Source organism: Stegostoma tigrinum, chromosome 2, assembly GCF_030684315.1.
Source record: "Stegostoma tigrinum isolate sSteTig4 chromosome 2, sSteTig4.hap1, whole genome shotgun sequence".
Taxonomy (NCBI): domain Eukaryota; kingdom Metazoa; phylum Chordata; class Chondrichthyes; order Orectolobiformes; family Stegostomatidae; genus Stegostoma; species Stegostoma tigrinum.
Window position 1 is genome coordinate 41,111,504 of NC_081355.1, and position 13,651 is coordinate 41,125,154.

General features: G+C 48.8%; 1 protein-coding gene across 1 annotated transcript in view; it reads right to left on the reverse strand.

Moving 5' to 3' along the window:
* The window catches only part of LOC125460404 (serine/threonine-protein kinase MAK-like), a 220,914-nt gene that overhangs the window by 132,224 nt on the left and 75,039 nt on the right, over positions 1 to 13,651 (reverse strand). Inside the window, exon 4 of the mRNA XM_059641068.1 lies at positions 582 to 703. Coding sequence (XP_059497051.1) covers positions 582 to 703 — 122 coding nt within the window. The remainder of the gene's footprint in view (positions 1 to 581; positions 704 to 13,651) is intronic.

Consider the following 13,651-nt stretch of genomic DNA (forward strand, 5'->3'; position numbering starts at 1 on the left):
TTCGGCAGAACCTTCAAAACAGATCAGATAAATACTTCAAGAAGATTACTTTTCAGATATAAAGGAAATAAGTGCAGGAGTGGAATATCTGCATTACTCTGTGAAAAAGATTTGAGGAGCAAAATGCCTTGCTTGTATTATGTGATTTCATCCTAGTTCAAGGCTGGAGAAGTACTCCTTAAATTACAACTCTTAAATCTGTCTTAATCAAATTTCATTCAGGAGAATGCCTCCTGAGAGAATGTCTCCTTATCCCATATCATTGACTGCTATGCATAACAACTTGTCACCACTCTCTTATCACATAATCTTTTAGTAACTATTTGATACATCACATGATTTGGTCCCTTGGAGTAACAAAAAATTTAGGGCAGAACTATCTAAGAATATGATATATGATATGATTGACATGTCTGTACAGTATTTCATGAAATGCAGCATGTTCCATAATAGTTATGTGTATAGTAGCTTCTATTGTAAAACAGCACATCACCGAATCCACTGTAAGCATCATCATTACAAATTTGCTGGTGAAGTTTTTTTTAAAATAGATTATAATAAATTGCTAAATGAAAACCTACCTGTTTTTCATTAGTTGATATAGGTTTTCTTTCATGTATTCAAAAACAAAGTAAAGATGATCATTTTCCCTTACAACTTCTTTTAGCTTGATAACATTTGCATGGTTTAATTTCTTAAGTGACTGAAAAGGAAAACTACATTGTTAATCTACTATTTATAGTATATGGAAAACATTAGGGAAATCTTGACTGCCAAAGTTAATTGAATTTTAGAAGTGGTAACAAGAGGCAACGTAATTTATCCAAATTTCCAAAAGCCCTTGTATATAATGCAGCAAATTCAATTAATGAATCCAGTCAGAAAACATAGAGTCAGCGGGCAAGTGGCAAAATGGAGTGTTAGTTGACTTCAAGTCAGAAAGCAGACAGTGTTACTCAAAGTGTGCACTGGCATTTTCGATTACGAGGGAGGGGAAGTTGAAGTCCTTGAAATAAGAGGACATCTGGGATTCTGCACATCCCACATATCCTCCTATTTCAAGGGTCCTCAACTTCCCTCCTCTGGTGATCGAAAATGCCCTCAAACGCATCTCTTGCATTTCCCACATCTCTGCCCTCACATTCCCTCCCCCCAACAAAATAAAGACTGAATTCCACTTCGATTTCTGAAGAAGGGTCTCGACCCGAAACGTCAAACTTTCTTGCTCCTCTGATGCTGCTTGGCCTGCTGTGTTCATCCAGCTTCACACCATGCTATCACAGAATTCCACTTGTCCTCACATACCACCCCACCAACCTCTTCATCCACCGTATCATTCTCCGCCACTTCCACCAAATACAATCCGAACCCTCAACTTAAGATACATCTCCCTCCACACCCCTATCTGCCTTTCATACGGGCTGTTCTCTTCACAACTCCCTCATCTGCTCCACACTCCCCGTTAACCCCACAACCCCAGCACCTTTCTCTGCAACCACAGGAAGTGTTACACTTGCCCCTACACCTCCCCCCTCACCTCCGTTGAAGGCACAAAACAAACCTTCCACATTAGACGCGTGTTTATTTGCATATCTGTCAACTTGGTCTACTGCATCCGCTGCTCCGGATGTGGGCTCCTCTACATCAGTGAGACCAAGCGGAGGCTTGGAAATTGCTTTGAGAGCATCTGCACTCTGTTCGCAACAAACGACAACACCTTCCAGTCCCAAACAATTCTACCTCCCCCTCCCACTCCCTGGATGATATGTCCATCTTGGGCCTCCTCCAGTGTCACAATGGCACCACCCACAAACTGGAGGAGCAGCAACTCATATTCCACCTTGGGAACCTATAGCCCAATGGCCTAAACGTGGATTTCACCAGTTTTAAAATCTCCCCACCCCAGGCCTCATCCCCTAAGCAACCCTCCCTCTCATCCCCACGTCCTTGACCTGACAAAACATGTCCATCTTCTCTCCCACCTATCCGCCACTCCCAACTCACTGACCAATCCCCACCACCCCGTACCTGCACTCACCTATCACCATCACACCTACCTTCCCCAGCCCCACCCCTCCTCTCTATTTATTTGAGCTCCCTTCCCCCTCCTCATTTCTGAAGAAGGGCCCCGACCTGAAATGTCAACTTTCCTGCTCCGCTGATGCTGCCTGGCCTGCTGTGTTCCTCCAGCTCCACACTGTGTTATCTATAGAGTGTTGCTGAAGAGTGACTTCAGTTAGGAAATAGTTGGTATTCCTTTTGTTGGTATTCCAAAGGTGTTCAAAACTTTAAATTATGATTTGAACTTTGGAATCAACAGCCCAACTGTTAAATTTGCAGTTGACAATGTTTTGGGAGAAAGGCAGTGACAGTAATAGCTAAAGAGGACTGCAACAAATTGGAGAAGGACATAATAAACTTGTAGGATGTACAAATAATTGTCAATGCAATTCACAGATAAATGTGGTGTTGTAAATTTGGTAGGAATAATAAGAGAAAGTGTAAGTGTTGGTAGGGTACAGCAATAAAACTACAAAATACCAATCATTGAAAGTTGGCAAGGAAACAAATGAAAGAAAAGGAAGTTCAAGCTTTTATTTCTCGAATGATTGAATGGCAAAGTAGGCAAGTTATACTGAATTGTATCAAGTCCTGATTACACCCCACATTACAGTACTGTGTGTAATTCTAGTAGTATTCAGTTTTTAGGAAGGACTAACAGAAATGAAAAGGAGGTAGGGTAACATTACTGATTAAAAAAGGACATTAACATATTAGTGAGGAAGGATATTAGCTCTAAGGAAGTGAAATCTGCTGGGTAGAACACCAAGGGGCGTAAAATTTTGATGAATGTTATATATAGACTCCCAAACTGCAGTGTCACTGTTGGGGATGGCATTAAGCAGGAAATTATAGATGCAAATAATAAAGGCATAGCTGTAATTATGGGCAACTTTAATCTGCATGTAGTTTGGGTAAATCAAATCAGTAACAATGCCAATCCTTGCCAGAGGAAGAATCCCTGGAGTGTGCAGGAGGTTTTCTGGATCAATACGTTGAGGAACTAACAACAGAATCAGCTGTCCTAGACTCAGTATTGTGTAAATAGAGAAGAATAATTGGCAATCTGATTGTGCTAGAACTCTTGTTAAGAGTGACCAATAATAGAATGAATTCTGCATTTAGATGCACAGCGATACAGTTGATTCTGAGATAAATGAAACTATAAAGGCTGGCTATGATAAATTTGGAAACATTACTTAAAGGGATAAACATGGATTGGCAAGGGCAAGCATTTAAAGTGTGCATGGAGGAATTACAAGTAATTACGCTTTCCTGTTTGGCATAAAAAGAAAACATGGAAGATGCCTTGACTATGGCTAACAAAGAATAGCATTAGAATTGTCTGGAAAAAGCAGAGACTTTAAAATTGGAAGCAGTTTAGATTTCAGTACAAGAAGTCAAAACATTGATTCAGAGGAGAAAATGAAACATTAGATTAAATTTACAGGAAACATACAAACTGATTGTAAAAGCTTCTTATCAGTGTATGAAAATAATATCATTAGTGAAGATAAATGTAGGACTTTACAATGAGAAAAGGGTAAATTATAATGGGGAACAAAAAGCTGGTGAAGCAATTAAATACATATCTTGGTTTTGGTTTCATAATGGAGGACAAAAATAATGTCATGAAAAATATAGGGGAGCACGGGGTGTCATGAGAAAGAGAAAACGAAGGAAATAAGAAAAGGCCATAGAAATAGTGGATGCATTGGTGGCGATCTTTCAAGATCTACCGATTCTGAAAAGTTCATATGGATTGAAAGGTAGCTAATTTAACCCTACTTTATGCAGGTTGAGAAGACAGGGAATTATAGACTAGTTAACCTGATATCGGTAGTAGGGAAAATACTAAAGTCTGTAATAAAAAATTTTAATAGCAAAGCACTTGGAAAACAATGACAGGATTAGACAGAGCCAGCATGGGCTTATGAAAGGAAAATCATGATTGACAAATCTACTGGACTTTTGAGAGGAGGTAACAAGTAGAATTGATAGGGGTGAGACAATGGATGTGGTTTACTCGGGCTTCCAGAAGGCTTTCAGTAAGGTCCCACACAAGAGCTTAGTGTGTAAAATTAAACAGCCAGGGACTGGGAGTAGTTAGCGAGTTTTGAGAAGATTTGTAGCTCAGGTTGATGTTCTGGATGTGAGTTTGCTCGCTGAGCTGGAAGGTTAGTTTTCAGACGTTTCGTCACCATTCTAGGTAACATCATCAGTGCGCCTCCAATGAAGCGCTGGTGTTATGTCCCACTTTCTATTTATCTGTTTAGGTTTCCTTGGGTTGGTGATGTCATTTCCTGCGTTGGTGATGTCATTTCCTGTTCTTTTTCTCAGAGCATGGTAGATTGATTTGGAGCCAATGTGTTTGTTGATGGAATTTCGGTTGGAATGCCATGCTTCTGGGAATTCTTGTGCGTGTCTCTGTCCTTCCTTATCTATATGTAAGGATACTAGTGAGAGTGGGTCATGTTGTTTTGTGACTAGTTGATGTTCATGTATCCTGGTGGCTAGCTTTCTGCCTGTTTGTCCAATGTAGTGTTTGCAGCTTCGTTTGTGGGTGTTGGGATGGTTGCTCCTGTAGTTCAGTATTTGGTCCGTATGTGTTGTTTTCCTGCAGACGCTGGTTTGAAGTTCCCCACTGACTGTTCGCTGTACTGTGACATCTAGGAATGGCAGTTTATTGTTGTTTTCCTCCTCTTTTGTGAATGTTATGCCAGTAAGGGTATTATTGATGGTCTTGAAGGTTTCCTCTAATTTGTTTTGTTTAGTGATGACAAAGGTGTCATCCATGTAGCGGACCCAAAGTTTGGGTTGGATGATTGGCAGAGCTGTGTGTTCGAGTCTCTGCATTACTGCCTCTGCTAAGAACCCTGATATCGGAGATCCCATGGGTGTACCGTTGGTTTGTCTGTAGGTTTTGTTATTAAAAGTCAAGTGGGTGGTAAAGCATAGGTCCACTAGCTTGATGATGTTGTCCTTGCTGATGAGGTTGGTGGTATCTGGTGTATGTGTCTTTGGTTCTTCTAATAGTATAGTCAGTGTTTCTTTGGCCAGGTTGATGTTGATGGATGTGAACAGGGCTGTTACAAAGGAGACCATTATTTCATCCTCTTCTATCTTGGTGTCTTTAATGGTGTTCAGGAATTCTTGGGTAGCACGAATGGAGTGGCCAGAGTCTTCTACCAGGTCTACCAACCCAAACTTTGGGTCTGCTACGTGGATGACACCTTTGTCATCACTAAACAAAACAAATTAGAGGAAACCTTCAAGACCATCAATAATACCCTTACTGGCATAACATTCACAAAAGAGGAGGAAAACAACAACAAACTGCCATTCCTACTGTCACAGTACAGCGAACAGTCAATGGGGAACTTCAAACCAGCGTCTACAGGAAAACAACACATACGGACCAAATACTGAACTACAGGAGCAACCATCCCAACACCCACAAACGAAGCTGCATTAGAATATTATTCCAACGAGCCTCCACACACTGCAGCACAGAGGAACGACGAAGAGCAGAAGAAAATCACCTATACAGCGTATTCAAAAAGAACGGGTACCCAATGAACACAGTACGCCGATTTCTCAGCAACAAAACCAAACAAAGATAAAACAGGCCCAGAAACCATAACCACTCTCCCCTACATCAAAGACATTTTCGAAATGACTGCCAGACTACTCGGACCTCTTGGCTTCAGGGTAGCCCACAAACCCACCAACACTAAAACAGCAGCTAATGAACTTAAAAGACCCTATACAGACAACAAGCAAAATGAACGTCATCTACAAAATACCTTGCAAGAACTGTGACAAACACTACATTGGACAAACAGGCAGAAAGCTAGCCACCAGGATACATGAACATTAACTAGTCACAAAACGACATGACCCACTATCACTAGTATCCTTACATACAGATGAGGAAGGACACCACTTTGATTGGGACAACACATCCATCCTAGGACAAGCCAAACAGAGACACACACGAGAATTCCTCGAAGCATGGCATTCCAACTGGAACTCCATCAACAAACACATTGATTTGGAGCCAATCTACCATGCTCTGAGAAAAAGAACAGGAAATGACATCACCAATGCAGGAAATGACATCACCAACCCAAGGAAACCTAAACAGATAAATAGAAAGCGGGACATAACACCAGCGCTTCACCGGAGGCTCACTGATGATGTTACCTTGAATGGTGACGAAACATCTGGGGACAAACCTTACAGCTCAGTGAACCAGCTTACATCTCGAACACAATAAAGACCCACTCTCTTGTGGACTGAGAGGACGAGAGTGCTGTCTTGGAGGTGAAAGGAGGACGTCGGGTTGGCTGTGCACCCTTGCGACCAGTGGATCTTAATGCTGGCTTCGGCCTAACGCTGGTTCAGGGGAGCAGCCAACCTGCAACGATGGCTGCGGCAAGTGCTCGTGCCCCAGGTCAGGGGGTCCGGAACACCATCCGTGTTTCTGTAAAGAAGGTGGATGAAGGTGCGCCTGTGGACCGCACCTTCTTCGTGAAGAGGGTCCTGTTGGACTGTTGTGGGTTTGCTGCTGCGGACATTTACTGCCTGCAGGATTTCCCCGGAGGAGGTTTTTACGATGTGACCTTCCGGAGTGCCAAGCTTTGCGAGCGCTTCCTGGAGGTTTTCAAGGAGAAAGGAGGTGAGGGCCCCCTCTCTGTATTGACCGCTGTCCCACTGTTTGTGATGCCAGCGCAGAGGAGCCGTATGGTGACTGTACACATGTACAACCCGCATGTGCCAGCAGTTGATGTCCTGACCTTCCTCGGAAGGTATGTGAAGGTGGAAGGGGACCTAACTGACATGGTGGACCCCTTTGGCATCTGGACGAGTAAGAGGCAGGTCAAGGTGACGCTGAGGATGGGTGCAGACGGGAATGTCGCACACCCACCGTCCAGCTTCGCGATCGGCGGGAGCAGGGGCTACCTGACCTATGCAGGGCAACCTAAAGTCTGCCATGCCTGTGGTAGGTCAGGTCACATGGCGGCCGACTGCAAAGTCACCATCTGCAGGGAGGAGGGACACCTTGCAAAGGATTGCCCACGAGAGAGAAGCTGCAACCTTTGCGGGGAAGTGGGCCACTTCTATAGGGCATGCCCGCGGCGGGGTATCACCTACGCCCAGGTCGCCGGCAGGGGAAATGCGGGGCCAGCCCCCCCGGAGGAGAGGAAGGCACCAGGGCCCAGCAAGGACCCCACTAATGTGCAGGAGGGCCAGGCCGTGCAGGAGGGCCCAGCCCTGCAGGATGGGCCCGAGGCCAGCAAAGCACCCCTGCAGGCTCCGATCCCCCCCGACAACCCGGAGCCAATGGAGGCGGCGACAGGCGACCCAGGGGAGTGGACAACAGTCCGGAAAGCGAGGAGGAAGGTGCGTCGACGGGCCCAGGAACCGCAACAATCAGGAGGGAAGAGGCAGCTACAGGGGGGCTATAAGAGCTCCTCTAACGAGGAGGATTCGGAGAGGGCCCACCCGAAGCAGAAGTTAAAGGTCTCGAGGGGGAAGGAAAGCAGCACCCCGCTTCCAGGTGATGGGAGGCGTCCTGAGGCTCACTCCGACACCCAGTCAAGTGCCGCTGGAGCACTGGAGGGCCCCCCGGAACTTCCAGGCGGGAAGGAGGAAACAGCACGTCCCCAGCCTGATCCGGAGCCGGGCCCTCCTGCCTCCGCACCCCTGACGGGGGGATGCCACCCGGAAGGCAGCACGGACGGTTTCCTGAGCCCGGAGAGCGTCCAGCAGTTAGCCCGGGCAATGGGCATGAAGGGACAGATGGAGGGGCTGGACCTTGGACTTGGGGGGGGTACTGCGGTCACTGCCCACAATGGGGGTACGAATTGCGAGCATTAATGTGCACAGCATCAAGTCAACCGCGAGATGTGTGTCCACGTTGGCCTACCTGACCACCATCAAGGCGGACCTCCTGTTTCTGCAGGAGTGCGGGATACCGCACCTCGGCAGGTACGGGAAATGGTCCGGCGCCTGGACCTATGGGCCTTCGATCTGGTCGGGGGGTAACGACTGTCGCTCCTCGGGCCTGGCTATTCTGCTGCGGGGGCACAACTTCACCATCTCTCAAGTTCAGGAGGTGGTGGGGGGGCGCCTCCTAGTGGCTGACATCACCTACAGGAACGCTCCCCTGAGGCTGATCAACGTGTACGCCCCAGCGGTACGGAGTGAGCGGTTGGCCGTCCTGCAGCGGCTTCCACCCCTGCTGGCTACGTCCAGGCCGGTCATCCTAGGCGGAGACTTCAACTGCATCATTGATGCAGATGGAAGATCCGGCGTGGGGACAGCGGGTGGGGGGATTCAACTGGACGTCACGTCCAGATTCCTGATGGGCACGGTGAAGGACGCCAAGCTGCTTGACGTCTTCAGCACCCCTGCAGACGGAGCGCAGCAGAGGTACACCTGGTCGCGACAGACGGGTCTATCCGCTCAAGGATAGACTTCCTGTTTGTGTCACGGACGTTCTCGGTCAGATCCACTGGTGTCGAGCCGGTGTTCTTCTCTGACCACTGCCTCCTGTTGGCCGACTGTCACTTACAGGACGACCAGCCGGCCGGCAAGGGGACGTGGAAGCTCAACACGACTCTGTTGACCCCAGAGAACGTCGAGGAGCTTAAGAGGGAGTACACCGGTTGGAGAACCGTGAAACCCCTCTTTGAGTCTCCAGGCGACTGGTGGGAGACGGTGAAGGAGAACATCAAGAGGTTCTTTGTCCTCAAGGGTGTTCGGAAGGCGAGAGAGAGGCGGGGAAAGCTGTCGCGACTCCAGAAAAGGGTGCAGAACCTGCTCCTTCTGCAGTCGATGGGGGTCGATGTCACGGAGGATCTCCGCGAGGTGAGGGGCCAGCAAGCCTCGCTCTTCGCCGCGGAGGCCTCCAGGATAATCTTCCGGTCCAGGGTCCGCTCCGTGGAGCAGGACGAGACGTGCTCGCGTTTCTTCTTTCAGAAGGTGCACAAAGAGAGCTCTGTGCTTAGCCGGCTGAAGGAGGACGACGGCTCGGTGACGTCGTCTCGGCCCGACGTTTTGAGGATCAGCAGATCCTTCTATGCCGGACTGTACGACACAAAGCCCACGGACAGCACGGCCTCTGAGTCGTTCCTGTCGTCTATCACGGAGGTCTTAGACGACGGCACGAGGGAGTGGCTGGACCGGCCCATATCCCTGGACGAGCTGGCCAGAGCCCTCAAGTCCTTGCAGAGGAATAGGACTCCCGGAAGTGATGGCTTACCGGTCGAGCTGTATTCTGCTCTGTGGGGCCTGGTCGGCCAGGACCTGCTGGAGGTGTACGATAGTGCGCTTCGGGCAGGGGAAATGTGCAAGTCCATGAGGAAGGGCATCATCACCCTCATTTACAAGAGGAAGGGGGAGAGGGAAGAAATTAAGAATTGGCGTCCCATTTCACTTTTGAACGTGGATTACAAAATCCTGGCCAAGGTCATTGCCAACCGGGTCAGGTCTGTCCTGGAGGCGGTGATTCACCCTGACCAAACCTGTGCTGTGCCGGGCAGGAAGATCGCTGAGAGCCTCGCGCTCATCAGGGATACGATCGCCTACGTACAGGACAGGCGGGTGGACACCTGCCTCGTAAGCCTGGACCAGGAGAAGGCCTTCGACAGGGTCTCTCATGCTTACATGAGGGACGTCCTCTCCAAATTGGGGTTCGGGGAGGGCATACGCAATTGGATCCGGCTGCTCTACGCCAACATCATTAGCGCAGTCTCGATCAACGGGTGGGAATCAGACAGTTTTCCTGTTAGATCTGGAGTCAGGCAGGGCTGCCCGCTCTCTCCTGCCTTGTTCGTGTGCCGTGTGGAGCCCTTCGCCGCCTCCATCAGGAAGGACGTGAGCCTGAAGGGCGTGACTATCCCAGGCAGCGGAGGCCTTCAGGTCAAGACCTCCCTGTACATGGATGATGTCGCCGTCTTCTGCACCGATCGTCGGTCGGTGAGTAGGCTGTTGGATATCTGCGGCCAGTTTGAACTGGCCTCGGGTGCCAAAGTCAATAGGGGTAAGAGCGAGGTCATGTTCTTCGGGAACTGGGACGACCGCTCCTTCATCCCCTTCACCGTCAGGACAGACTACCTGAAGGTGCTGGGTGTTTGGTTTGGTGGAGCTGGGGCATGCACTAAGACTTGGGAGGAGCGTATCTCCAAATTTAAGCAGAAGCTGGGCAGGTGGACGCTCCGGTCCCTCTCCATCGCGGGTAAGAACCTGGTTGTCAGGTGCGAGGGGCTTTCGGTACTGTTGTATGTGGCGCAGGCCTGGCCTATTACCTGGACCTGCGCCGCTGCGGTCACCCGGGCCATCTTCCACTTCATTTGGGGGTCGAGGATGGACCGGGTCCGCAGAGATACCATGTACAAAGACCTGGGAAATGGGGGAAAGGGCGTACCGAACGCCACCCTCGCCCTGACGGCTACCTTTGTGTGTGGCTGCATCAAGCTGTGCGTAGATCCTCAGTACGCAAACACCAAGTGTCACTACTTACTGAGGTTCTACCTGTCCCCGGTGTTGCGAAGGATGGGCCTGGCCTCGTTGCCGCGGAACGCTCCGAGTAGTTGGACCGTTTCGTACCACCTGTCCTTCGTGGAGAAATTTTTGAAAGGAAACACCTTTGACCACAAGGCCGTCAGGCAGTGGTCAGCACGTAGTATCCTCAGGACCCTTCGGGAAAAGGAGAGGGTGGATCCCGTCGTGTGGTTCCCCACGCAGACTGCCAAAGTCGTTTGGCAGAATGCCTCATCGCCAGAACTTTCAAATAAGCACAAGGACGTTGCTTGGCTGGCGGTGAGAGGGGCTCTGCCAGTGAGATCCTTTATGCATGCCCGGAATCTCTGCACCACCGCACGCTGCCCTCGAGGTGGCTGCGGGGGGGACGAGACTGTTGATCACCTCCTTCTGGAGTGTGCCTATGCGCAGGAGGTCTGGAGGGGGATGCAGTGGTATTTGTCGAGGTTCGTCCCAAGCAGCTCCGTGACGCGGGACTCTGTGCTCTACGGGCTGTTTCCGGGGACACACACCGAGACCAACATCAACTGCGCCTGGAGGACCATCAATGCGGTGAAGGACGCTCTTTGGTCTGCCCGCAACTTGCTGGTCTGCCAGCTGAAAGAACTGACCCCGACCGAGTGTTGCAGACTGGCGCACTCCAAGGTCCAGGGCTACGTGCTGAGGGACGCGCTAAAGTTTGGGGCAGCCGCCGCCAAGGCGCGGTGGGGAAAGACCACCGTATGAGCCCCCTCGTCCAGAAAAGGGAAAAGAATCCTATCTGGTAACTGGGCCCAGCTGGCACCTTCCCCAACGGGTCAGGGGACCAACTGGGACTGTGCGGGGTGACGACTGCCGGGGCGGTTTCTTTGCTTTGTTTTTTTTTTCTGTTTTGTTTTTTTTTCCCTTTAGTTGGTGTACGTACCCCCGGGTAACCCGGAGTGGCTTGCATGACTGGGTAGGTGTATAAATGTTTTATTTTTTTGTACATTCTATGAATAAAGTATATTTTTTCAAATTAAAAAAAAAGGTGATGAAACATCTGAAAACTAACCTTCCAGCTCAGCGAGCAAACTCACATCCAGAACTGGGAGTAGTTTACAGTCATGGATATAAAGAACTGGCTAGCAGAAAAGAAACAAAGTGTACAAATAAACTAGAGATAATGGGGGCTGCAGATGCTGGAGAATCCGATATAACAAAGTGTGGAGCTGGATGAACACAGCAGACCAAGCAGCATCTTAGGAACACTAAAGCTGACTTTTCAGGCCTAGACCCTTCATCAGAAAAGGCGGATAGGGTTAGGAATTTCCCCCAAGTGGCAGCTCGTGACTAGTGAGTACTGCAGAAATCAGTGCTTGGACCCCAGTTATTCACAATATACAAGTTAATTATTTCGATAAGGGAAGTAAATGTAATATCTCCAAGTTTCTAGATGACACAAAACCAGGAGAGAGGGTGAACAGTGAGGAGGATGAAGAGATGCTTCAGTGTGATTTGGACAAGTTGAATGAGTGGGGAAATGCGCATACAATGTTGTATAATGTGGATAAATGCGGGGTTATCCACTTATATTGCAAAAACAGGAGGAAAGGTTATCTGAATGGTAATGTATTGGGATGGGAAAATGCCATGAGTGTCCTTGTAAACATGTCATTGAAGATCAGTATGCAGGTGCAGCAAGCAATGAAGAAGGCAAATGGTATGTTGACCCTCAGAGCCAGAGGATTTGAGAACATCCAGAAAAAGGCTGCCAGAAGTTACATGGCTAACTCTTGTTGATTCAGCAAAAAAAAGACCAGTTTACGTGTTGACTTAATACCAACCGTGAAAGGAGCCATTAACACTTGGGAAACACAATGAATCCTTAGGTCTAAAAACTTCTGAGACATCAGTAATTCCAGTGCAAGTGACTCTTTATTCTGGGACAATGACTCCTTATAAGTTGACATAGCTGTCATCTTCACTCAGTATGTAGCTATGACACACCATTTTAAGACAGAACTTTTCTCTGGTGTTCTAGTGGTTAGGATTTAGCACTCTTACCTCTGCAGCCTGGGTTCAATTCCCTGTTAGGGAGTGGAAGTTCTACTCTGCTAATTCAACATGTTGACAGCACTTCTCACTGATTTTATAGTGGCTCAATGGTTAGCACTCCTGACTCACAGCACCTGGGACCCAGGTTCAATTCCAGCCTTGGCTGACTGTCTGTGTGGAGTTCGTGTGAATTTATGTGTGGGTTTCCTCCAGGTGCTCTGGTTGCCTTCCACAGCCCAAATATGTGCAGATTACGTGGAGTGACCACGCTAAAAATTGCCCATAGTGTTGAGGGGTGCGCAGACTAGGTGGATTAGCCATGGGAAGGGTAGGATGGTGGGTCTGGGTGGGATGCTCTTTGGAGGGTCAGTGTTGGCTCAATGGACCAAATGGCCAGTTTCTACACTGTAGGGATTCTATAATTCTGAGGGTAACATGGTGGCTCAGTGGTTACCACTGCTGCCTCACAGCACCTGAGTTTGAGTCCATGCTCAGGAGACCGTCTGTGTGGAGTTTGCATATTCTCCCCATATCTGTGTGGGTGTCCTCTGGGTGCTCCGGTTTCCTCCCACAGTCCAACGATGTGCAGGTTAGATGGATTGGTTAGTGTGGGCTCAATGGGCTGAATGGTTTCGTTGAAACCCCATAGGCAGCATAGTGGTAAGCACTGCTGCTTCATGGTGCCAGGATCCTGGGTGCAATTCCAGCCTTAGCTGACTGTCTGTGTGAAGTTTGTACATTCTTTCCGTGTCTGTATGGGTTTACTCCCACAGTTCAACGATGCACAGGCTAGGTGGAATAACCATGATAAATGCAGGGATACGAGGACAGGATGGTGGCTGGGACTGGATTGGATACTTTTGGAGGGTTTGTGTAGACTTGAGCCAAATGGCCTCTGTCTAGGCAGTACGGTGGCTCAGTGGTTAGCATTATTGCCTCTCAGGACTGGGGACCTGGGTTGGATTCCACCCTTGGGCAACTGTCTGTGGAATTTGCACATTCTCCCCATGGGTTTCTTCTGCGT